The sequence below is a fragment of the Mytilus galloprovincialis genome, chromosome 1 (genome assembly GCF_965363235.1).
Source record: "Mytilus galloprovincialis chromosome 1, xbMytGall1.hap1.1, whole genome shotgun sequence".
Classification (NCBI taxonomy): domain Eukaryota; kingdom Metazoa; phylum Mollusca; class Bivalvia; order Mytilida; family Mytilidae; genus Mytilus; species Mytilus galloprovincialis.
The window spans coordinates 8,854,454-8,881,291 of NC_134838.1; the positions used below are offsets into that span (position 1 = coordinate 8,854,454).

At 31.4% G+C, this 26,838-nt stretch overlaps 1 protein-coding gene across 2 annotated transcripts in view; it reads right to left on the reverse strand.

The window, feature by feature from the left end:
* Nucleotides 1–26,838, reverse strand: part of LOC143064719 (receptor-type tyrosine-protein phosphatase epsilon-like) — a 147,337-nt gene that overhangs the window by 27,264 nt on the left and 93,235 nt on the right. For both annotated transcript variants that reach the window (XM_076237766.1, XM_076237775.1), the window contains 5 exons: nucleotides 19,959–20,071; nucleotides 14,258–14,348; nucleotides 11,861–11,937; nucleotides 5,338–5,374; nucleotides 692–789 (listed from right to left, as the gene is read on the reverse strand). In XM_076237766.1, the coding sequence (XP_076093881.1) occupies nucleotides 692–789; nucleotides 5,338–5,374; nucleotides 11,861–11,937; nucleotides 14,258–14,348; nucleotides 19,959–20,071 (416 nt within the window). The remainder of the gene's footprint in view (nucleotides 1–691; nucleotides 790–5,337; nucleotides 5,375–11,860; nucleotides 11,938–14,257; nucleotides 14,349–19,958; nucleotides 20,072–26,838) is intronic.

Here is a 26,838-nt window from a genome sequence, read left to right on the forward strand (position 1 = left end):
AATGAGGTCAAGGTCAGATGACACCTGCCAGTTGGACATGTTCACCTTACAGTCCTTCCATACACCGAATATACTAGCCCTATTGCTTGTAGTATCTGAGATATGGACTTGACCACCAAAACTTAACCTTGTTCACTGATCCATGAAATGAGGTCGAGGTCAAGTGAAAACTGTCTGACAGACATGAGGACCTTTCAAGGTATGCACATATCAAATATAGTTATCCTATTACTTATAATAAGAGAGAATTCAACATTACAAAAAATCTGAACTTTTTTTTTCAAGTGGTCACTGAACCATGAAAATGAGGTCAAGGACATTGGACATGTGACTGACGGAAACTTCGTAACATGAGGCATCTATATACAAAGTATGAAGCATCCAGGTCTTCCACCTTCTAAAATATAAAGCTTTTAAGAAGTTAGCTAACACCGCCGCCGTCGCCGCCGCCGGATCACTATCCCTATGTCGAGCTTTCTGCAACAAAAGTTGCAGGCTCGACAAAAACTAAGTCAATGGTACAAAGAAAACATTCAAACATTTTCTTTGGTGGATTCCAAATTTTCAGGAATATCTGTGATTTCTTATAATGACAGAAAGGCTGAAATACAATGTTTTCTAATCATAGCTTTTATTCAGAATAAATATTTTCCTTAAATCGTTTTTTATTTTTATTTTACTTTTTACTTACATTAGCATTCTCAAATAAGCCTGTTGCCATGACGATACAATGGACATTCTCCTGCCATACCATATGCCAAAAACATGGAATGGTTTTTTGTCTTGGACCTGTAATGATAAAATTTGAAGCCTCAATCAAAGGAGTGTAAAAATAAAAATTCACATCCTCCAAATTTTGTAGCTTTAACTGTAATTTTAACAATTGTAAATATCTTGTTAACTTGAATTCATTTAGATTTTCCATTTTAAATTTTCATTGGAGTTCCATATTCTTTTTTATTTTACTTTTATAATGATAATTGACTTCTACCTAAGTTTTATCAAAAAAATTAGCGATATGTTATAAAGTGACCATAACATGTAATTGATTTTCTGATGTTTGCTTACTGTAAACCAACCAACTATGTGGTATGGGCTCTGCTCATTTTGAACACCGTATGGTGACCTATACAGGTTGCACTTTGAAAATACAGCTGTTTCTTAAACCACGCCTCTTTTGGGGAGATTTTAAATATTCATAGAAAATTAATTTTGTTTACATACTGGTTCCCAGTTATGCTCTGTGTTCCATCTCACAGAGACATAACTTGGGAATGTTACAAGTAAATATACATGTGCATATTTTTTATTTTGAAATCTGTGGTAACCCTTCATTCGAGGTTGGGGTAGTTAAGAAAATTAGTGTTAGTTTAAACTCTGAGAAGTTCAGGGCATATTAACGTTAAAAATATGCCACACAGCCCTATATTTTGACCTTTGAAAAAAATTGTGCATATAAACTTTCAATTCTAGGATAAGATTTTTTTCAAAACTAATCATAGTAAGAGTGGTACAGTTTTAGCCGTAAAAGGAGTTCCGAGGGGAAATTGCATTTTCAATATTTACAGAAATGCAACCTACATGTTAATTTCTGTTTCATTTTGGGCTCTTGTGGAGAGTTGGACTAGAAAGGGATAAACGTGAAATTAGTATCTGCGAAAATATAAAATTGATTTACAGAAATGTCCAATGGCATACATGTCATGCAAATTCAGTACAAATATGAAAATGAAAACTATAATTGGTGGAATGAAATTTTAAAATATTTGAAAAATTCAGAACTGATAATCTAAGAAATAAAATATCAGATATTTAGTACCTCCTTGTCAGACCAGGAAGTAAGTTGCCACAAGCTTGTTATGTAATTTGAGCGTGATTTAGTGAGATTGGTGGCTCTTTATCATACCAGGAAGTAAGTTGCCACAAGTTTAAGCCAGATTTAGTCTGATTGGTGGCTGTGTAAAACACAAGTTAATCTACAATTAATTGATTCCAGTAATTGCTTATATGGTATATCATAAAATACATCAATGTGTAAGGCCTTAACTAGATCTTTAGGGTCTTCTCTTAAATTTTCAAATAATAAATTACAAAACAGTGCAGTGTATAAGACTTGGTTCATTAACCAGAGAAGCACTAAACTCTGAAACTGGATAATATTGGATTAATGTAAACATATCCTTTTTACACATTTATGTGCTTCTGGAAAACATTGGCCACACTTTTACCAAACCAAATATGATTTTCTATGACAAATAAAGGTAAAATCAATATTGTCATGAATTCCACTTTAATTTTGAAATTAAAGACCACAAACATTCCCAAGGCCAACCTGTACTGAATGATTATATGATTAATTAATATTGACAAGTTTTGCCGCTTGAGTAGAAATATTTTTGTTAGAGCATGCAAACGTTCTTCTTAACTCATAAGCTCTTTACAAAATAGCCAAAAACTTATTAAAAAGTCACTGGTTTGAGCTGGAGGACATATGATTATATCATTAAGTGAAAACTCTCTCTATATATATATATAATAAAAAAAAAAAAATTCGACAATAAAATCATGCAATTAGAAGACTAGCATTTTAAAAAAAAAAAAATTTATTGTTGAAGCTTATAACTTTTGGTGGTCTTTGCTATAGTGTGAGGGCTTAGCCTCAGGGCTATATTTTATTGATTGTTGAGGCTACTTTTGGTGGTCTTGGCTATAATTGTGAGGGCTTAGCCTCAGGGCTATATTTTATTGATTGTTGAGGCTACTTTTGGTGGTCTTGGCTATAATTGTGAGGGCTTAGCCTCAGGGCTATATTTTATTGATTGTTGAGGCTACTTTTGGTGGTCTTGGCTATAATTGTGAAGGCTATTTTTTTAATGATTAAGAAAACCAGAAAACCTGGTAAGAACCACCAACCTTTAAACTTTTGAAAATAATTTTCGATATAAACAAAAATTTGAGTTTAAAAAAAAAAAGGTTTTCTGACCAAAAATTTCAATAGTCCAATTTCAGACTTTAAATTTAACAACATTTTTTTTTTTAACGTATATCTATTTCCTTGAATATTTTCATGAATGCACTTCTCATTCATTAAAATCTTTTATTTAACATAATCTATTCCATAAAGAGTTCCAAAAGTTGTATTATTTGAGATGAGAGTACAGACAAAGTTAATTCCCTAGTATAACTTGTACAATACTTTTAATATAAGGTCCTCTTAGCAGACGTCATTTTTATCTCCTTAATTAAAAGAATATTTAATGACAGAAAAAAAATCTTATTTCATCATCGCAATGAAGAAAAGGGTGATTATAACGTTGGATATTACGGAAAATCATCTACTAAATAAGGCACAGAATATTACAACCATCCTGTGACATTTCTAACTACACATTATTATATCTCTCTGTCCAGACAATTTATTACAAAATTCTCACAGACAAGCATCCAAATGATAAAATCCTGCAGTTGCAACAGTATTAATTGCAAATTGTAGCATAAAATCTATTTTCGACATAACTTGATCTATTGTCAAGACAACAGAATGAAAGACAGACAGTTAATCAACAATAACCATTTTCTGGTTTTCCTTGCTATTACATTTTTCTGACAAGAAACTGCACCAGGAAGCATGATAAAATATTATAGGACATTAAAAAAAAAACGGTTTCAGATTGACTAAAAATAGTATGAACACAAACGTGCAATGTACTTGATTACTTCAACTACTTGAACGATTTCATATAAATAAGACCTAATAACAAGATATGGTATATATGAACAAATTTTTCTTCTTCATTTGATTAGGTGTAACACCTATTTCGTTCACATCAGCATTATTTCATTGGTTTTATTGATGTAGGAAAATGAGGTGCTAAAGTTAAACCATATCCACTCTAATCATAGCATAATAATTGAAGTCAGATGGCTGTCCATGTTATATCAGAAAATGAATGGAGTATGTTTTAAAATTTCCTGGCACTGGTAATAGTCATAAGGAATCTTAACAGGTCAAGTATAGCTAACAAGTTCCTGAATAAATGTGTGTGAACTGTCAAAAGAAAATAGGTTTGAATCAGAGCAGACAAGGGGATGAACAGCAACATAACAACTCACATTTCAAACCTTCTTTTTCACTTTTAGTAGAAGATTTGGATTTTTTTTTGCATTGTTTTCTATTATGGTATATCATATATGTTTATGTTTAATTTATTCATTGAAAAATTTATGAAATGTCATTATTGAATTCAGAAATGTATAATATTAAACAGTGTTTTCCTCAAGGAGCTACCAGTATACAGGGTTACAAACAAGAAATAAGTCACAATGTCGATTCCATGAATATTGTTTACATTTGTCGCCATAATTTTTCTTGATAAATTATAGGTTGCCCTAATTTCTTTTCATATCTTAGATCAATTTAACCATTTACGTAATCGATTTTATTATGCAATTTTAATTTTAAAGAAAAATTAAGTATTTGCTGATAAATATCAAAATCTTAAGCTTCAGTACAGATTTATTCTTTCATCTTGTTAACCATTTGAAAAAAATCTTTTCAGATCTTCTGAACAATGTTTAAAGTTGGAAATCTTATCAGTTATTTGTTAGGATTAAGTGTTTAGACACTTTCAGGTCTTTTATTCAAGATCAAAATCCATCAAATATTAAAGCATTTTACAAACCAGTTTGTTAATTGATTGACTGTCGGTGTTTAAGGTCACTTACATCACTATTGGCTATATCAATTTTACAGGATATTAAGGGGGTAGACCTTAGTTCATGGAGATAACTCTTTAAATCAGGTATGCATTTGTAAAAGTCAAGTTTCGTCAATGAATTTTAAGCATTTACCTGAAACAGATTGGAAATAATCTATGTATCCAAGAAGCTTAGAACATATTTATGAAAATGGCTGACACAAACGTACTGATGATTTTAGGAGTTATTTCCCTTAACCTAGGTCTACCTCCTTAAACAACTTATATTTTCAGTCCTTAAAGTCAAATAATGTAAAAGTTACATAAAGATTTTTTTCTCTGATATGAATGATTTGATCTTCTTATTCTGAGGGAGATTTTAAATAAAATTAAACATGTGTTTGTTTATTTGTGTATCAGTGGGTAGTCAAAATCAAAAGAAGTCATCATCTTTTAAAACTTACTGAAAGCCAAATAATTAACTATCATGGAAAAATTAAAACGAGCCAAAATTTGAGTAAAAACGGTAAAATTCCTCAAAATATGACATTAATAAGTTTTCAATATTTAGAAATTAGGATTAATTTATAACAAAAATACAATAAAACTTATTGAAACATAACTGCTAATCCAACCTTACCTTGAGTGGCAATGTATTCTTTCTGTTTACAGTATCCCTGCAAAAAAAATAAAAATCAAATAATCAAATTATAGTTTATTGGCTTCTTTGGGGCTAAAAATTTGCTTATTTAACCAAAAATATATCATGAAAATCTATTACACTTGAGATTATTATACCTCAGTATGTTTTTTCTATATAAAAAATAATGAAATAGTTGTGCTATTTCATTCCACAGACTATTTGCCAGTCAATAGTTTCAAAGACTATTACCCCTGTTAATAGTTTCATAATCATCTTTCCCGTACTTTTTCATGCTTATTTTTCATTGGACAATAATGATGTCATTGACTATTTTGCTTGGCAACGTCAAACTCTAATATTGTAAACGGTATAATCTGTTTGTGTCGATTGTAATTTCACTTACAAGAAGCTATTAAAAAAGAGAAAATCTTCGCACGCCAAGATCCAAAATATAGTACCTTATTCATAATATGGGTTCGGTCGTCGTTTTCTAAAAGTGAATTTGCGTTTGGTGTACTTTAGCTTAAATTTTATCATATGCATGGAACATTTAACACAAGTATTTCTAGTCTTGATTGCAATTAATGAAATATTTACAAATACAAGAAGAATTATAAAAAAACATATAGTTCATCTTGTGCATGTCAAGTTATGTGACATTTTTTTCTTTTCTTTCAGATGATATATGTTCACTTTTAGAAAATTAGTAATTTGGTATATAGAAACACTTAATGACCGTGTTGTTCAGTATAATAAAACACCTAATGACTGGTTGTGAGGGTAATAGTAAGTTCGTTGTCCCTTCGTATACAAACTATTGCTCTCGGCTTTGCATCAAGCAATAGTTGGTATCTCAGGGACAACAAACTTGCTATTACCCTCACACCCAGTCAATAGGTGAATAGTATTTCACATCCAACTTTTACCTAACAATAACACTCCATAATATGTATCTACATGAAGAGGGACAGACAGACAAATGGACATACAGACGAAGAGATAACAACATAATACTCCTAATTAGGCTATAAAAAACTATACCAGTAATTCTTTTTCAAGCAGTGCTAAACCAAGAAAATGAGGTCAAGGACAATGTACATATGACAGATGAAAACTTTGAAACATAAGGTATGATAGACATGAAGCATCCAAGTCTTCTACCTTCTAAAATATACAGTTTTATACAAATAGTTTATATCATTGACATTGACCCATCAGATGGTAATACCTATGTCTCACATACTGAGACGCAGTATGTGAGACATAGGTGAGACAGAAATCAGTCTCTGCTTGAAGGTTGAGTAATAAACAGGGTTTATATTCATGTTGCATTAATATCCTAGTCCTGAATATGTATTTAATTTGCCACTGCACTGATATCAGCCATTCAATCATCTTCATCAAAAAGTACATAAATTTATATAATGTATTGGCATTTACATGCAAATTAACAATTATCAAGTCAATGCATTTATTCAAAATGTAGGGCACTAATAGTCTGTATTTTAATGATTGGTATGTTTCAAAGGAACTGAAGTTGGTTATCATGATCAATATGCAGTGAAACAATAACTCAGTAATCGTTTGTATTATAGCCTGGAGAGGAATTAGAGGGTGACGTAGACCTCTGTCAGTAAACGTTTGTATTATAGCCTGGAGAGGAATTAGAGGGTGACGTAGACCTCTGTCTGTAAACTTTGTATTATAGCCTGGAGAGGAATTAGAGGGTGACGTAGACCTCTGTCTGTAAACGTTTGTATTATAGCCTGGAGAGGAATTAGAGGGTGACGTAGACCTCTGTCAGTAAACGTTTGTATTATAGCCTGGAGAGGAATTAGAGGGTGACGTAGACCTCTGTCAGTAAACGTTTGTATTATAGCCTGGAGAGGAATTAGAGGGTGATGTAGACTTCTGTCAATAAACGTTTGTATTATAGCCTGGAGAGGAATTAGAGGGTGATGTAGACTTCTGTCAATAAACGTTTGTATTATAGCCTGGAGAGGAATTAGAGTGTGACGTAGACCTCTGTCAGTAAACGTTTGTATTATAGCCTGGAGAGGAATTAGAGGGTGATGTAGACCTCTGTCAGTAAACGTTTGTATTATAGCCTGAAGAGGGATTAGAGGGTGACATAGACCTCTGTCAGTAAACGTTTGTATTATAGCCTGAAGAGGGATTAGAGGGTGACATAGACCTCTGTCAGTAAACGTTTGTATTATAGCCTGAAGAGGGATTAGAGGGTGACGTAGACCTCTGTCAGTAAACGTTTGTATTATAGCCTGGAGAGAAATTAGAGGTGACGTAGACCTCTGTCAGTAAACGTTTGTATTATAGCCTGGAGAGGAATTAGAGGGTGACGTAGACCTCTGTCTGTAAACGTTTGTATTATAGCCTGGAGAGGAATTAGAGGGTGACATATTGTAGACCTCTGTCTATTGTTGAAGTCTGTATGTTGTTATCTAGATCTAGTATTTAGGTTGTATGATTCTTCCATAGCTTTCCCTTTGATGTATACCAGTACCCAATATCTCTTTTCCTTCATATTCCATACACATAAAGGACTCAAACATCAAGCTGTTGCGTCTATATTGATAAGTGATGCTAATCACACGTTGCATCATTCACGAATTACAGATCAAGGACAACAACATTTATTTAAGCATTTATTTTCTACATAAAAAAGTCAGTTTCATATTACTATTTAGTTGACAGGGTTAAATTCGCCAATATCCTTCCACTTTTCAATTGGACATATCATATCTAGTAATACATTGATCTTCATTTATAATTCTATTAAAGATAACTAAGATTGTAATACATTGATCTTCATTTATAATTCTATTAAAGATAACTAAGATCTCCATTGACGTCAAACTATTTTTAAATCATTGTACAAATTCTCTACAGTATTCCCAATAAGACCATGAAATATATATATACATTGTATAACTTGGATACAAAAATTACTTAATCAAGATTAACGGTTTTTTAATTAAATTTTCCGTCTTTCTAAAGAAATCTATCATTTTGAGGCCTGTTAATAATTAACATGTTTAATTGTTAAGTCTTCTGCCATCGGAATCTCTCATTATTTGATTGTTAATTGTTATGTCTTCTGCCATCGTAATCTCTTGTTATTTGATTGTATGCTGTGACAACAAACTTATAACCAAGATTATTTGTTTCAACCAGAGGACATTTTACTGTAGACAGGAAATGCATTTCCGTTAGAGGAAAAACGTTGCGAACTAACGGAGAAACATTGAACATCAAATATCATGTGATTGTGTCCATCAAACATCTAATCATGGACGGTACATAGAAATTAAATTTAAATCCCACAGATTAAATTAACTTTCCTGATGTTAGATTATTCAAATACCTACATGAAAGTCTATGTTTTATGTTTGTAAGAGGACAACTTGTAATTAACTTGGCTTCTAGGACATTTTAATGATCATAAGAAAAACCTATTTTAGAACAAATTACTATAATGTCCATATAAAAGATTTATTGCAAAACAATACTTCACTGGTAATTTCAAATTAAGAAGACCTAATGTTTAATTACTATTCAAAATTAACTTTTAATGACTTGGGTAAAATTCTAGACCAGTTTAATGAAGCCCTTTTATAGTGGAATTAGTTCAGTGAAAAAACAAAACAAAAAAACCTATAAAACACATAAAGCAGAAAGAAATCTCAGTTGACAATATGAGCTTCAGAACAGGAAATCCAATTTCAAGCCATCAAAAACTGCAAAGACATCCCTTCCAGCTGCAATCTTTCAGAAATCATATGATAATTTCTGATTTATGTATGAGCTTCAGAACCAGGACTTCAATCTCTAACTTTCTTTTGATATTCAGAAAGGTCATCAGGTTGTGCAGGCTTCAGAAACAGGATAGAAAGCTCACCAGATTGTACAGGCCTCAGAAACAGGATAAAAAGCTCACCAGATTGTACAAGCTTCAGAAATAGGAGGAAATCTCACCAGAGTCTGTATGCTTCAGAAATAGAATACAAAGCTCATCAGATTGTGCAGGCTACAAAAACAGGATACAGAGCTAAGCAGATTGTGCAGGCTTCAGAAACAGGATACAAGCTCACCAGAGTGTACAAGCTTCAGAAACAGAATACAAAGCTCACAGAGTGTACAAGCAACATAAACAGAATACAAAACTCACCAGAGTGAACAAGCTTCAGAAACAGGATACAAAACTCACCAGATTGCACAAGATTCAGGAACAGAATGCAAAGCTCACCAGATTATGAAAGCTTCAGAAACAAGATACAAAGCTCATCAGATTGTTCAAGCTTCAGGAACAGAATATCAAGCTCACCAGATTGTGAAACCTGGGAAACAGAATATAAAGCTCACCAGATTGTGAAAGCTTCAGAAACAGGATACAAAGCTCATCAGATTGTGAAAGCTTCAGAAACAGGATACAAAGTTCACCAGATTGTGAAAGCTTCAGAAACAGGATACAAAGTTCACCAGATTGTGAAAGCTTCAGAAACAGGATACAAAGTTCACCAGATTGTGAAAGCTTCAGAAACAGGATACAAAGTTCACCAGATTGTGAAAGCTTCAGAAACAGGATACAAAGTTCACCAGATTGTGAAAGCTTCAGAAACAGGATACAAAGTTCACCAGATTGTGAAAGCTTCAGAAACAGGATACAAAGTTCACCAGATTGTGAAAGCTTCTGAAACAGGATACAAAGCTGATCAGATTGTGACTTCAGAAATAGGTTACTAAGCTGACCAGATTGTACAAGCTTCAGAAACAGGATACAAAGCTGACCAGATTGTACAGGCTTCAGAAACAGGATAGAAAGCTGACCAGATTGTGCAGACTTCAGAAACAGGATAGAAAGCTGACCAGATTGTGCAGACTTCAGAAAAAGGATAGAAAGCTGACCAGATTGTACAGGCTTCAGAAACAGAATAGAAAGCTGACCAGATTGTACAGGCTTCAGAAACAGGATAAAAAGCTCACTAGATTGTGCAAGCTTTAGAAACAGGATACAAAGCTCACGAGGTTGTGCAAGCTTTAGAAACAGGATAGGAGGCTCACCAGATTGTGCAAGCTTCAGAAACAGGATACAAAGCTCACCAGGTTGTGAAAGCTTTAGAAACAGGATAGGAAGCTCACCAGATTGTGCAAGCTTTAGAAACAGGATACAAAGCTCACGAGGTTGTGCAAGCTTTAGAAACAGGATAGGAGGCTCACCAGATTGTGCAAGCTTCAGAAACAGGATACAAAGCTCATGAGGTTGTGCAAGCTTTAGAAACAGGATATAAAGCTCACCAGATTGTGCAAGCTTCAGAAACAGAATACAAAGCTCTGCAGATTGTGCAGACTTCAGAAACAGAATACAAAGCTCACCAGATTGTGCAGACATCAGAAACAGGATACAAAGCTCACAAGGTGCTGCAAGCTTCAGAAACAGGATACAAAGCTCACCAGATTGTGCAAGCTTCAGAAACAGATTACAAGCTCAGCGTAGTGTCCAAGCTTCAGAAACAGGATACAAAGCTCACCAGATTGTGCAAGCTTCAGAAACAGATTACAAGCTCAGCGTAGTGTCCAAGCTTCAGAAACAGGATACAAAGCTCACCAGATTGTGTTGAAGCTTCAAAAATAGAACAGAAATAAGGTTCCTTTGTTTTCCTACTGCCATAAACACATTCGATACGGTTCATAAACAATAGAAACCATGACATAACCCTAACACTTATCTGTACTTGTCTATTGTTATATAACAGCCTTAGGAACATGTTTTTAAATAGAAAAACCTGTTATTCAAAGTGCATGTGTTTTCAAGGAGTCGTTAAGTGCAATTCTTGATAATTGAAATCAATAATTTGATTTTTATTCAGGAAATTATTTTTTTTTTACCACTTTACAATTTAAATATAAATATCAAATATAGTTCATATGTTCCCTAGCCTGTTGTTTTTTTCTATTTCTGATAAAAACATAAATAATCAATATCTGCCTATGTAAAATGTATTGTACATATATTGTATAAGGCAAATTATTTCAATTAGAGTAAATGTTAATTTTGACATTTCAAAATGATATTTTTTCCAACATGCATTCAGAAACACTATTAGTAAAGATTGTTTTCCTAATTTTTTGTTACAGAAACTGATGTAAAGTAAAATTTAGATTAGTTTAATGAATTAATCATGTTGTATATATCCTGTGCTTGTTTCCAAGGAATTTCTACTATAGTAATATAATCCCCATGAAGGGAATGAATGAACAATGAGCTATCCAGATGACAAATATCTATAAATTAACATTCTTATAAATCTTCAGTTTTCATCAACAGGTCCAGGACTCTTGATAAGGAGGGGGGGTTCAGATAAATGAAAGGGGGCCTAGAAACCTAAAACTAATAATATGTGCAAAAACGAGAAGATTTGTTTTATATCATCAGAGCACTGCTCAAAAAAGGAATACAGAATGCTAAAATAATAGTATTACTACAATAAGGGAGATAACTCACATCTATAAAGCTGGCATTGATATAATCACTGTCTTCTTCTGGGGGATGTTTTTTCAGTATCACTCTGGAATGGTCAACTGGAAAAGAGTAACATAAGAGTAAATTAATAAGAAATTATAAACCTCATTTGTAGAAACACTCTTTACCTCTTGTAACTTGAAGAAATGACAAGAATTTTATACTAGAAATGATCTCTGTCATTTTACACATCTGCTGATTTTGTTATTTCTATATATCTAATTATAGTTGTCAACTTATTTTCAAGAGTTCAAACCCAACAGATTAAGGAAATTACCACTTTTACAATGTATTTTTTTTTTGTATTGATTCAATCTCACTTTGTGTGTTGCATTTACTTATCTCTATGCCGAGTTCAATAAAGAAGATGCAGGTACAAGACAACGAAACAACAACTCATTAACACAAGCCCCAAAACAGAACAAATATAATTTCCTTAAAAAAACAATTATTCATTGATTAATTTGGTTTAAAAAAAAGTTCTAGTGATGAAATTACATATACCAATACTGACACACATTGTCAAAACACCAGATAATACTAACATATGATACTAAAAAAAGCCAGAAACTTCACGTTTTGTTGTAACAGTAAAGGTTACTAGATAACATTCCATAAAATCAGACTATTTTTGTAATGGATAAGAATAAAGGGAAATAGCAATACAATCCAATATCATTTTATCATTTCCTGGTTTTATGCTTCTCTCAAGTAAGATGACACGAACACAGATTTTATTTCTACATAAACTTCTAAATATTTTATCTAAATTTTCATTCCAAAATTGCAATATATTTTGGTACGCATCTAGATTTAATTGAAAGGATACCTCATAGAAAAAAAAAATTAAATCATTAAAATATATATTGGTAGATTTAAATGAAATGATACCTCATAGAAAAAAAAATCAAATCATTAAAATTTCAATTCTGAAAATAATATACGATAGGAAAAACCCAAAATACTATATCAACTTAATACTGTCGAAGTCCATCCCCATATATTTAACATGATCTGGTGTACTGAGGCGAAATAAATATAAAACATTTATATCAACATATGGATGAATTGTTGCATTTCTACACAAGGTTATTGATCGAAATCAACACGTTTTAAACAAATGTCAAATTTATAAATTTCTGTCAGCTACAAATGTAATTAGTGTTTTATAGTTGTATAATGCGCATTTTAGAACAATAAGAAAATGACATTCCATTATAGATGTTTATGTCTCTTCTGATAAGATTGAAATCTATTGTTGCTGCTGATTTATAAATACAAAACTTTTTAATATAACTGCACTTAAATTGGGATTGAGAGCCAGTAAATTATTGTAGAAAATTCTCCAAAACATCTTTTGTGAAAGTGGTCAACATGTAAAACTTTATTTGTTTTCAACGTAACTTCATACATTTTATGTCTATATAACGGCCTTTTTAACACTTTCAATCCCCTGCATGTTACAAGAATACATATTTTTACATTAAATTTATCATACATAAAAATTACGAATTCCAGCTTATACAAAAAGAAAGATTTTCCCTTGCTATCAAATGTCGTAATATTGCTGTAGCTAATGACAACGAACTTAAATTCAATATGTGTTTTAATATAAACATTATACAATAATTACATCCTTCATTAAAACCATGTAAGCTTTCATTTACAAAAAAACTTCCTCATAACTCAATGAATACTTGTCTACGATTTCAGGAGTGAATATATAATTGAATTTGGTTGATAATTTTCTCTTTTTAGCCACTCTGCCTTGAAATAAGTCAATAATAACAAAGTGATACGGACATGGTCTTTAAGCAATTATCTGTAATTGCAATTAATGAAGTATGGGGGAGGGGATAACAGATTTTCCTGGTCCTTTCCAATTTTTCAAATAAAATACTTAAAAAAAAGAAACATTAGACAATATATAGATAGTAGGAGGTGTAGGATATTTGTCAATGAGACAGCAACCAAACTGCAATAAGAAGAAGATCTGTAGGTCAACATCAGGCTTCAATAACTTTGTAAAGCAAAGCCTGGAAAAAATGGTGAATATATTTAGTAGAGTACTATAAAAAAACTACCATAAAAAAAATAGTCCTTAAAAAAAACCATGCAAACATTCAAGATATGACTAAAGACTTGATATAGGAAAAAGTTCCAGACTTAAGAGAGGTAAATGCTTATGTTGTGTTGGTTACAAAAAAACCAAGAATATGGACATTTCATGTATTCCTGCTTCATCAGTTCTGTCTTTTATATTCTATTAGTTTTCCAGTTTATCGAAAATCTTGTTGTTTTGAAATAGAGTAGCAAACATTCTTTATTCAAGTGAATAAAGAGTATACTATTTCTACATGTTTCTGACACTTTACTTACAAGAGACAACGTCTTGGTTCACGTTGAGTAGTATGTTGTCAGGCATCATGGCAATAGTACATGGAAATTCATCCTGATTACGAACAATGGCCTAAAATATATAACACAGGAAAAATGTAATTACACACATTTTCACAAGGTTTATGAATTCATTTTTTTAAACAATGTTTTACTGTAATTGCTTAAGGGAGCCAACACCTGAAGTGGGTAGAATATTTTTCATAAGTTTTCATTAACAAATATAACTTAATTGTTTACAACCATTCTGAGAATTGAATGTTTACCTTCTTTCAATTAGGATACATACATATGGAAAATAAGTTTTAAAATTGTAGTAAATTTGACCATATAAGTTACAAAAGTTGAAAACCATAGTTGACCATGGTAATCAATGGTTAGTGATGGTAACCATGGTTATCAATGGTTAGTGATGGTAACCATGGTTATCAATGGTTAGTGATGGTAACCATGGTCAATAGTTGTGTTTTGACAGGGGAAGCTCCAGCATGAATTTTGAAATGTCTAGATTGATTAAATAAAATTTTTCGATTGTCGTATGATTTGGATTACTTATGTTGTCATAACTGCTTTTTTTCTTTATGAGGGGGGCAGGACCTTTTTCAGGACTTCAGGATCGGGTGTTTTTAAGTTCAGTATTTCAGGATTGACCCTTTCGGGATCTGGGATTTCTTTTTTTTTTAATTTTGAGATGTCTGAGGATTTAATTTTTTTTTTAATTCAGGACCTCAGGATTTCATGTTTTAAAGCCCAGGATTTTTCGGGATCTGGAGCCCTCAGACCCCCCTCCTTTATCTTCCTATTTCAAACATAAATAATGTTAGGCTTTTGTTGGGGAAATCTCATAATTATATGATGTTTAGTAAATAACAAAATTTTAACACTGAACATAAATTTGTAAAGATTCAGATTGAGCCTTTATAGTTTCAGTGGTAGACAACAGAAAATTCTAAAACCAATTTGCCAGGCAAAAAATATGCTTTATAAAACAATAACCAAACAAGACTGTGTTGAGCTCTAATTTGAATTTGAACCTTGCACATAACATAAATCTTTTAAAATATGTGAATAGCAAGTTATTATTTTTCATGATTTAGAATTCTTCTTAAATTTCTCTTTTAGAATAATAAAATCTTAGTTTTTGAACCTCAGTTATTTTTTTTTAAATGATTGTGCATTTTAATTTTAAATTCTTAGATTTCCTGATGGTAAATTTCAAAGATTTGACAACAATGCATCATGCTTTGTTTAAGAATAACTCTATCACATTGGGATGTTCTTATAAATCAGTAATGTTATATGCAATGCAATCACTTCCATAAAACAGCTTGCAGCTTTCGACTAAAATGCAATTTTAATTTTTGCGATTTTGAGAAAAATCCTGTTTAATTCATACAAAAAGAGTCAAAATGCAAGTTTAAATTATTGCGATTATAAACCTGTTGCATTTTTCGCAATAAAAACATCGTAAAACTTTCTGATTTTGCAGTAAGTAAATGGCTGATGACTGCAAACAACAGTTATTTATTAATTCTACTGAGCAAACAATCAATAGTAACTGATGTTTAATGACCAAATATACTAATTCAGGACCACTCTATTCCAACAAACATGCATTTTGGATTAATTCAATTGTTTATCGGGGAAATGTAGCTTTATTTCCCTGTAGAAATTTATAAAGTGAAATCCCTCACCATATTCATTTGGATCAAAGGTTAATCAGACAACTTGGGGATTGCTACAAATACTGATAAATGTTCTCTGAAAGCAATATAGTATAATTTGACACCTTTCCATTTACTTTTTGAAATCCATTAATTCTGGATCTATACATACAAGAATGATTAAACTACTTATGAAACTCTTATCATTTAACTAAAACTTGGATCACAAAAATTATTTTACTAGGTTGCAACACTATTCCCTGAACTGGAATCGATGAATGTTTCAATATTTCAATTTACAATCTCTGAACACTGTTTAATTTAAAAAGCTATTGATAATTGTTGTGGAAGTTAAATGCTTGTAAAACTTTAGGCGTTCCTAAAATGTTGAATTTTCACACTGATTTTTAGATTTTCCATCTCTCAGAAACCCTTATATCCCATTCGCAGCTGAAAGTGAGAAAGATACAGTCATCTTCACTTTTTGTTTTTTTGTTTTATAGTGACATTTTTTTTTTAAATTACTCCAAGAAATATCTTTAGACTCCATGTGGAATGGGTTTTGCTCATTGTTGAAGATGTACAGTGACCTATAGTTGTTTAATGTGACATAATTTGGACTCTGATGAATAATTGTAACATTGTGCCATCATACAATTATTCACCAGAGTCCAAAAGCAGATCTAATATTGAAGAGACTTATATCTTGATAACTCTTTTATTTTCTATAAAAATTTAGAGTTTGGTGTTAAAAACCTATGCTATTTGTTTTATTAAAATCTGGCAAGATTTGTGCATGTGGAACACAACAAGAATGGACAGACAGATGCCTGATATTTCTATGTCCTCACCACAACACATTATACAGGGGACAATAAAGCAAACAATTTCATGGTTTTAATCAACACTTTGCTTATAAGAAGACTGAAATTTAGAGGAATAAGTAATTATTTTATTATAAATAGTAACAAATGTCAAGGTCAAAGTTGAATTAATATTAACCCTTACCATGCGTGGGCCGTAATATTACTGCCATATCCATATCACTGTGTTTTGTCTCCAATGGACCTTCATACAGTTAGAGGTCAACGTTATACCATTTACTTCCTCAATCTAACAATATTGTCATGTTTCTCATTTTTAAATTTATTTTGAGCTCAAAAACAATCTTCGAAAAATTGAATTTGACAAAACTGGGTTTTTTGGAGGTCTGACACGAAGTTCTGAGGCCTAAACTTTTATAAATAGTGTAAACATGAGGACATATAACTACTGATCGTGTTTTTTTTTTATTGAAATATGCATAGGCAACGACTATTTTCAGTTGAAATCAAAAATTGAAAAAGTTGGAAAATTTCAGATTTTTGTTACAAATGACCTTCTGGTGTACCCAGATCAGTTTCACTCCGACGTAAGAACTGTTGTGATTAGATACATCTATCAACATCCCTCTGTCTTTCAGGTAAAAAAAAAAATGAAAACGTCAAAATTGAGGCTGTTAGCACATGAGGACCAACTTTGGTTTAGAGTTACAGTCCTCCAGGAGGCACTCAGGGGGTTTTTGACTCCGTTCTAAATTAATTGCTTGTTTCCTGCTAAAGATAAGTGGTTGTTGGCTTGCTATCTAATTGGTGATATATTAAAGGTTCAGATTTCTTGTACACAGTCATTTATTCTTAAACCAAGGTGACCAGAAAAATTATTGGGAATTTTCTTCTGGTGTATCAGAACTGGTACCGTTTCATGTTTAACTTAAATTTATATCCAATTGTGAAAAAAGACTGAAATATAGGACATTTTGTAACAATGCCTTTTACATTAATCTAAGAATTCAGATACTGAATTTTTTATGAAGTGCTAAAGGAAAAAAGTAAGATACCTATGCTTAATGATGTTAAGTCAGTATCAGAACTTTGCACTGCAAATTTTAATGTTCCGACTTAATCTGTAGAAATTGAAAATTTATGAACAACGTAATTAGATCTTATAGTCTGAAATTCATTGGAAAACTAAACTAACCGATGTTAATGAAGATGATAATAATATAAAACAACATACAGTAATTCCATCTAAGTCAGTTGAAATAAAATCAATACACACAAGAAATTGATAATTTGAGATTTATTTATATACAGCTGATCAAGGGTTATTTCGGGTTATATTCTAAATTTAATCTTTTATTATTTACAAAACACGGGTGGAAGCCAGATTATAAGAATGGGCATAATTCAAATATATCAAAAGGGGCACTAGAACTACAAGACTACAAGATACAATGTATATAAAAAAAAAAAGAAATAAGTTTTGTTGTGTTCAATTATAAATAAAAGAGAAATAGGAAAATAATAATTTGCTTTCAGAAGCCAGTATGGTTCAATTTTCTCTAAATAAGTTAAGAAATATTAAAGATGAATTATTCACTTGCAAGTGAATAATGACCACATTGAATGTTTTCATTTTGCCTTCAATTGAACCCTTAGCTAGAGATAGATTAACCATGAATTATGCTTCGATCCACAAGATATCAGATAAGATGATAAATATATACTTTTAACTTATTATATGAAATCAAACAAAAAAATCCAATTGCACAAGTTCGCTTTCTATTTATATCCATATTTACGTTTATATCCCTTTTATAACCACCAGTAGTCTTCAGATGTCAACTCATTAGTTTTTCAGACGATTTTATACTAAACAGTTATATATCTTGTGAAAAATTGAGATATTCTTTTTATTTGGAGAATAAAGGGAATGTTGTAAAGGACACCGTTGCCCCCTCCTTTTCCCTGAGTCTGCCACTGCCAACCATCATTGTGATGCTGTTGTTTTTCTTCAAATGCTGGCATTTACCTATCTTGAGTTCCTATTGTTCTTTAACATCATTTCATGTCATTTACAATTTCCAAGCCCTTAAAGCAAATTCAGTTTGTTAAAGAATTGTATAAGCAACTACAATAATTTGCTGAGTCATATTTTAGTAAATCCACTTACTCTATGTAGGTATTTTATTCATACAAAATAAATTCTTTTAGAGTTTTTAACGACAGTAACTCCCAGGTCTAGGAATAAGCAGTCAATGATTGTAAAGGGCTTTAACTGTTTTTAAAGTAAAGAGGTAAAAGCTACTGATCAACATATTTTTCTTGATTTAATAAATGTGTTGTACTAAAAAAATCTATAAACATTATTCTATTTTGCAAAAAAACTAAGTTATAACATAATATTTTTTCTTGATGAAGTACTACATATACCTTAAAATATTAAATTATCATCATTTGTTCCACTGAGTGATAAAAACATTAAGACAACAGGAATTAGATGAGATCTGTTGATATATTGCCTGGAAGTCAGATGCCAGAGTGGGGTCCAATTTCCTTTCTTGGACCCCAATATCTCTTCTTCTATAAGTCCTAATATTTTAAATTTACCCCCTGTGTAATACCTTCTAGGGCTTTTTTGTTGTACATATTGAAATTTTAGCTAATGTGCATGTGTCTTTGGTAAAACCTGCTCATTTTTAAACTACATTGTTTCTTTCTTTTACATTTTACTTATTCATTGTACTGGTACATGTTTTAAATCATAAGCTGCTTTAACCTCCGTAAATTAACATCAATTCAAGCTGTGCTTTACTCAATCATATTCATATGACATTCATAATATCCTAATATGTAAGGAATGTGAAGTCACAATAGTAAGACTAATAGAGTATATGATCTGATGGGATATGGACCAAATTGCACTATTAATAGTTCAGATATTCCAGTCCAATGAACCAGTAAATAAACAGAAATTGGGCAATGACATAGTATTTCATAACATAGTTAATAGAATACAGAGATTCAAGGAGAAAAGGACGGAAGTTTCAAAATTGATAATACAGATGATTTTATATTTTGAATTGTAAACATCTGAGTTTTATAGAAAAAAGAAAAAAATAATGATGATTTTGATTCGAAAAAATTTCAAGATTAAAGTTTTGTCACAAATTCTATGTAAAAATATATATGACTTACCCTAACTTCAATTTTCAAATATTTATCCGATTTCTTTTGTTTAAATCGTTGTATGAACTGTTCTGCTGCAATAGGCTCCTTCTTCACTGCTGTCACGGCCTTTTCTTCCTTCTCTGTGGAAGAATCACCAAATCCAAATACAGACTTTAAATTTAAAATTTGCTGACTTAAAGCAGAAATTAAACGTCTTCCCATCATTTAGTTGACATTTCAATCATCAGTTTATATCTTTATACTCATGTTGAAATATAATTTCTTCTTTTGCATGAAATGAATATGAATAAAAAAATAAATCGTTTGTTTTTTATCACAATGTCACATGACAAAGAAACATTCGCCATCCATTATATAAAAACTATCAACGATCAACAATAAATGGTCATAAATGCCCGGAACACAAAAATTGCCTAATGACCATTGTCGTTGTAATAAAATCCATTTTCCAACAAATTCCACATTACAGCACTTATGTGTGGGAAAGAGACAAACATGTCACATTACATTTAAAACAATTACTTTCTTGTGCATGTCAATCAATGAACAGCATTGTTTACACTGTCTCCTTTATAGGTAAAAGCTTCCTATTAAAACACAACATCTGCTATTTTAAAATCCTTTTTTCTACTACACCATATACAGGCTAAGTAAGCCATATGTTTGTAGTATGTTATATTAACGTATTGTCAATTTAAAAGGTAATATTGAATTTTTCACGCTGTAATCGACCAATAGTTTAGCTGCTGTATCCTTTGATATGATCAATTCAATGTTTACTTTTTCAGTAGTTATTCATATAAACAAATGATCATTTTTATATTGTTTACTTGGCCTTTATTATTGATTAGAAAATTTCTAAAGTTTCACTTATCAATAATTTATCAAGGATTCTGTTTCAATTTTAATAGCCAGATACTAATATTATTTTACAAATGAAAGTGAACCAACACCTGGTAAGTCTGTAGTAAGTTAGAGTCCCTTATATTATTTTAGTACAAGTTCATAAAGGATATTTTTGGTGAGAAATTGTCAGATAAAACCCACATTTGAAAATACTATCGTTAACAATGCATTAGACATTATAATGATAGTCTTAAACTTATGTGAAGATAAAATGCCAATAAATTCCGATTGATTTAGTAGAAAATATCTAATTTATGCATATTGGATGAATTAAGTTGACTGGAAAGTCTAACAAATAAAGAACCTTGGTAAACAGGGAGTATCAGATTTCCGTCCAGTAATATTGGTCAGTTTTCTAACCTAAATACATAGGCAGACTTCCAGGAAAATTATTGGTGTTGCACAATACATATCATATGTAATAGATGCTGTCTGCTGTAGTTCGAATATTTAATCCCTCAAGAAACCATAACTTAAAAGATACTTTATCAAATAACCAAATTGCATGAATGTGGATATACCATGCCTGATTTCCTCTGTTTGTCCTAAAGTAAATATCATCAAACTAATTGTCTGGCAAAAATAATTTCTGCCATAGCACAACCAGTAAGGACAAGTAAAAAATATTTCGGGCAAAAAGTCTGCACCAAAATCTCTTCCAACTATTCCCAATATTCCAACATTCTCATGAGTCATAAACAAAATTTTGCAACTGCTTTCTACCTCCAAAAAAGTTTTACCAGTCTGGAACATTGGACCAGTGGCTAACAGTGCAGATTGGTTCCCCTGCAAGTACTTGTCCATGACAATGAAGAATTTTGATATTTCTACACCCTTATGCCAGTTGAACAACAGGATGAAAAAACTTAGTCATGATTGCTGCACCTCATATCCTGGAACTAATCATATTCTCACGAACTTTGAGATACCATAATTTAGCCACTTAAGTTATTAATCGACAAATACTGGAAATAATGCAAATTAAAAAACAAATATATCACACTTTTTGAAAAGAGCAGATTAAATGGGGCTTTAAAATCTTTTTATAAAAAATCTATATCTGTAAATTTGTATTTAATCACGACAGCACAATTATTACTATCTGTAGGAAATCGGATCTGCTAACTATAGAATACAGACATATTATATCAAAATAAATTGTCAAATATTATTGCGTACTGATTGATGCATTGAATAATAGATGATTTTTTACACTTTAACTGGAAATGTTTTATCCTGTGTGTGTTATAAATCACTTCAGAGTGGTCAATAGTACTCTTGTCTACCATTCAGTCATTTAATAACAATTAGAACAGGGTATTCTCCCATCATGAACGAGTTTAAAAAATGTGTTATTTTATTATTCGATCTTGCATGCAACCTCATCTTTTTTGTTGGAAGGATTTTAAGATGCAATATATATGGTGTTCAACTTGGGAAAAAATAATCCACCAAAGCCCTTTTTGTTTTACAAAAATACAAGGACAAAAATAAATATTGTAAACCAATAATGTCTTTCTCATAAGTCAATTAAGTAGACTTACTCTTAAAGAGGCACTAGCTACGAGATATATAAAAAATCTAAAGTTTGATTTTTTTTGTTCAATCAATAATGCATGTGAAATAGTGAAATATATATATAACAATATATATTATTGCAGCCAAAAAGGTTCAATTTTGTCAAATTACGCTAAGAAACATTGATAATTAGTTATTCACTTGCAAGTGAATGAGTCACCTCTTTAAATCCGTATTCATGTGAACTTCAATTTAACCCCTAGCTAGAGATTGACAATGCATGCATTGTACATGTACTGGTTACTTAAAGAAAAAGAATGTCAACAATGAAAGTGAAACTACGGTAAATCATTTGATTACTAATTCGATGCACATAAAATCATTCTTATACCGTTAAAAACAATGAGAAACATCTATTTTTAATCTATAAAATAAAATCAAACAGACCTATAAAAATCCAATTGCACCTGTTGGTTTAATCTATTCATATCTTTATTTATGTTTACATCGCTTATATGGTCATCTGAGGTCAAATCAATATTTAATTGGCGTCTGGACTAAAATACACACGAAACGAACCTGTATATTATCTACCCCATGCTCTGTAAACTGTTTATTTTAGACGTTTGAACGTTTGGAAAAATGTTTTACATTGTTATAAATCAACTATGAGAATTTGAGTCAAATCGGTGACCATGAATTTGACAGCTAGTGCCCCTTTAAGTCAATTACTTAAGATAACTCACAAGACAATTTTAATAATAGTAGTCAACTTCAAGATTTCTGGTGAAACATGCACAATAACAAAATGATCATGGCAGAGATCAAATAAGATAAAAGTATTTTTTCATAAATATATTTCATTTATAAAATGCTCAGTCAAAAAATGAGCAAGTAAAAAATGTGTGTTGGCATTGTATCAATTATCAGAGGGTTTATAGGATAAAACTGAACTTTTTTAAGTAGCAAATTGACAGAGCAATGTTGACTATTATTATGAATAGGTACCAATAACATGATTTACATCCAAGATCGGGTGATCAGTGAGCTAGATCATCCCTACCAGATCACCCCAGTTTGAGTTTCTTTGTTATGCATGCTTTCCTTTGTTCTGTAACATTTTGGCGGGAATGTCAAATCCACTATAAAACTTATAATTAATTATACGGAAAAGACTAACTATCAAAATTCACGTAGAAAAAATCCAGTGTATATATTAGGATTCGAACTCAAGACCTTTAGCATACCAAGCCACGACACATACCACTACACCAGGACGACTGGATACGAACTATAAGTAATTTAACATACTCAAAGGAAGCAAGATATTTTTATAAGTGGGGCGAGTTGGCAGACCTTTATTCAGTGGGGTTTAAACCCTTTTCGTTAATAAGTGAGTTGTCAGACTGATTGTTCAATTTGATTTTACATTTTTTCAAAAGTGGGGCCAGTCGGTAAACAAGAGTGGGGCCATTTATTTATAAAGTGGCGATATATTGTGGGCCGATTGGCCAGTGGGACGAGTTGACATTGTTTGATATCTACTCATCGTGTTCGGGGGTCATAAAGGGTATACATCATATAGTAATATATAAAGTATATTATAATGGTTGTGTGGCGTTCTAAACTAGATTTTATGAATTGTAAATGGTTTTTTGTCTAATCTAAAACAGCTGGGATGTAAAATAGTTATCCCATTCGGCCGTGGTGTCAGTATTAGATCACCCTCTGGCCTCCCGACATCGGGGTGATCTTACACTGACACACCGCGTCCTTGTGGGATAACTATTAAAGAATTGTACAATAGTAAAATGAGTTTTCAGTTACATAGACTTTTGTGCCCAGATGGGGTGGAATACCGCCAAATTATGTGTCTGCCTGTATAAAACCAGAAAAATGAAATGTAGTGGGTTGTTGCTGAATACCATAATAGTATTTTTTAAACCTAGATATAACAAAGCTGTGATAAATCAGGACAAGATAGCACAGGGAGCTAAAAAGGTTCTAGCAGTAAATGACAAATCTACATTCAGTCCCTACATCAAATGGCAAATTGAAAAACTCAAACATATCAAACCAGAAAGCTGTCAATACTGTTATTCATAAAAAGTAAAATCACAAAAATACTGAATTCTGAGAAAAATGGGTAGAAAAATTCAAATTGGAAAGTCCCTAATCAAATGGCAAAATCAAAGGTTAATGCATCTGTTTGGCTGCAATTTTTTCCCAAAACTATTACACTTTTTCGAAATAAAAACTACATCCCTAAGAGTAATCCATGGAAAAAGCACAAATGGTGAAACTGACATTTTGAATGATTTAACTTATTTCGATGACCAATTTAATAACTATGGCAGCACCGATAATTAGACACTGTGAATCACTTTGGAATTAAATTATACACAAACACAGATGTTTCTCATATTATCTTAAATTGTGTCCATGAAGTAAAACTTCATAAGTTTTTAAAATTGTTTCAAAATGTCATACGCATGCACCATTAAATTATATATATGCATTAATTTTCTGAAGAGATTCGCAGGCTGTCCTTTAATCTGAGTAATATTCACAAAGGTTAGACTGACATATATGCAATTAAAGTGTACATTAATTCTCATAAATACATTATAAAACAGACATTTCCATCTGCAAACTTCATTTATAGAAACATTGAAATGAAGAAATAAACAAAATAGTATTTTTTCATTCGAATGCAGTACTTTGAAAAAATCTATATCAAGAAAACACAGTTAACTAAACAACACAGAAATGTCAGTTAATGTATTCAAATGTAGTGAGTGTACACAAGCGCATGTTTTTGATAAAGAGGGATGGGCCTACACTCCTATATTGTTTGTTTTTTTCAAAATGTAGCAAAACAAAAATATTTTGACAAATGTACTTTTTTTTAAATAAACATAATTTTTTCTAAATAAAATTATATTTTTTAAAGAAGTTACTGTCAGTAACACAAACTCAATCCAAATAAAAATAAACAAATCAGTAACACAAACTCAATCCAAATAAAATATATTGAAATCAAACCTTCTATACTGAAAATAAGGTTAAAATATTACCATCAAGATTTTTCCCTGATAATAAAGAATTTAGTTTATCCGTAGGAAAAAAAGTAAACTTTTGTTATTTGGTGTTAGAAAACTAAATGAAAACGATTTTTAAGGGGGAACATAAAAGAAGTGCAAAATGTATAACTGGAAGATAAACGAACAAAATAGTGCTAAAAAAGAAAAAGATAAATCAATGGAATATATCATCAGGACATTAACTTTTGTTAAAAATATTTATATCAGTCTACTTAGACCAAATGTTCTCATCAGTACTAAGTCCTAACATTGGAATTTGAGGTTGGTCCTCATAGGTATTTTAAGCACCAGATATTGATGGGACCCTCCAAATATTTTTTTTAACACTTAGAAATCTCCTCTTAAAGACAATTCTCCTGATATGGTGGTTAAATCTTTATTACCTTCCTTTTTCTCCCCTTTTCAACATATAATCTTATCATAAGTAGTTGTTTATCATGAAAAAAGAATAGGTTGCAATAAGGACTAGGTGCAGTAAGGACTCTTGTGGAGAGTTGTCTCATTCGCAATCATACCACATCTTTTTTATATATATATATAGATATCACTTTCTTAAAATGAAGTCTTCAACTTTGTCTTTATCAACTACAACAATGCCATCATTGTCATGACCAACTAAAATTATGTCATGACCAACTAAAATTATGTCATGACCAAATAAAATGTCATGACTAAATAAAAATTATGTCATGACCAACTAAAATATGTCATGACTAACTAAAATTATGTCATGACCAACTAAAATTATGTCATGACCAACTAAAATTATGTCATTACCAACAACAATGTCATTCCCAACTACAACAATGTTATGACCAAATAAAACTATATCATTACGGGGGACATTGCCAGATGCAATCATGCCAGGGAAAACTAAAACTATGTCATGACCAGATACTATCATACTAGGGCAAACTACAACTATGACTTACAACCTAGAATTACCTGATAACTATGTCATGACTTACAACCTAGAATTACCTGACAACTATGTCATGACTTACAACCTAGAATTACTTGACAACTATGTCATGACTTACAACCTAGAATTACTTGACAACTATGTCATGACTAACAACCTAGAATTACCTGACAACTATGTCATGTTTTACAACCTAGAATTTCCTGACAACTATGTCATGACTTACAACCTAGAATTACCTGACAACTATGTCATGACTCACAAGCTAGAATTACCTGACAACTATGTCATGACTAACAACCGAGAATTACCTGACAACTATGTCATGACTTACAACCTAGAATTACCTGACAACTATGTCATGACTCACAACCTAGAATTACCTGACAACTATGTCATGACTCACAACCTAGAATTACCTGACAATTATGTCATG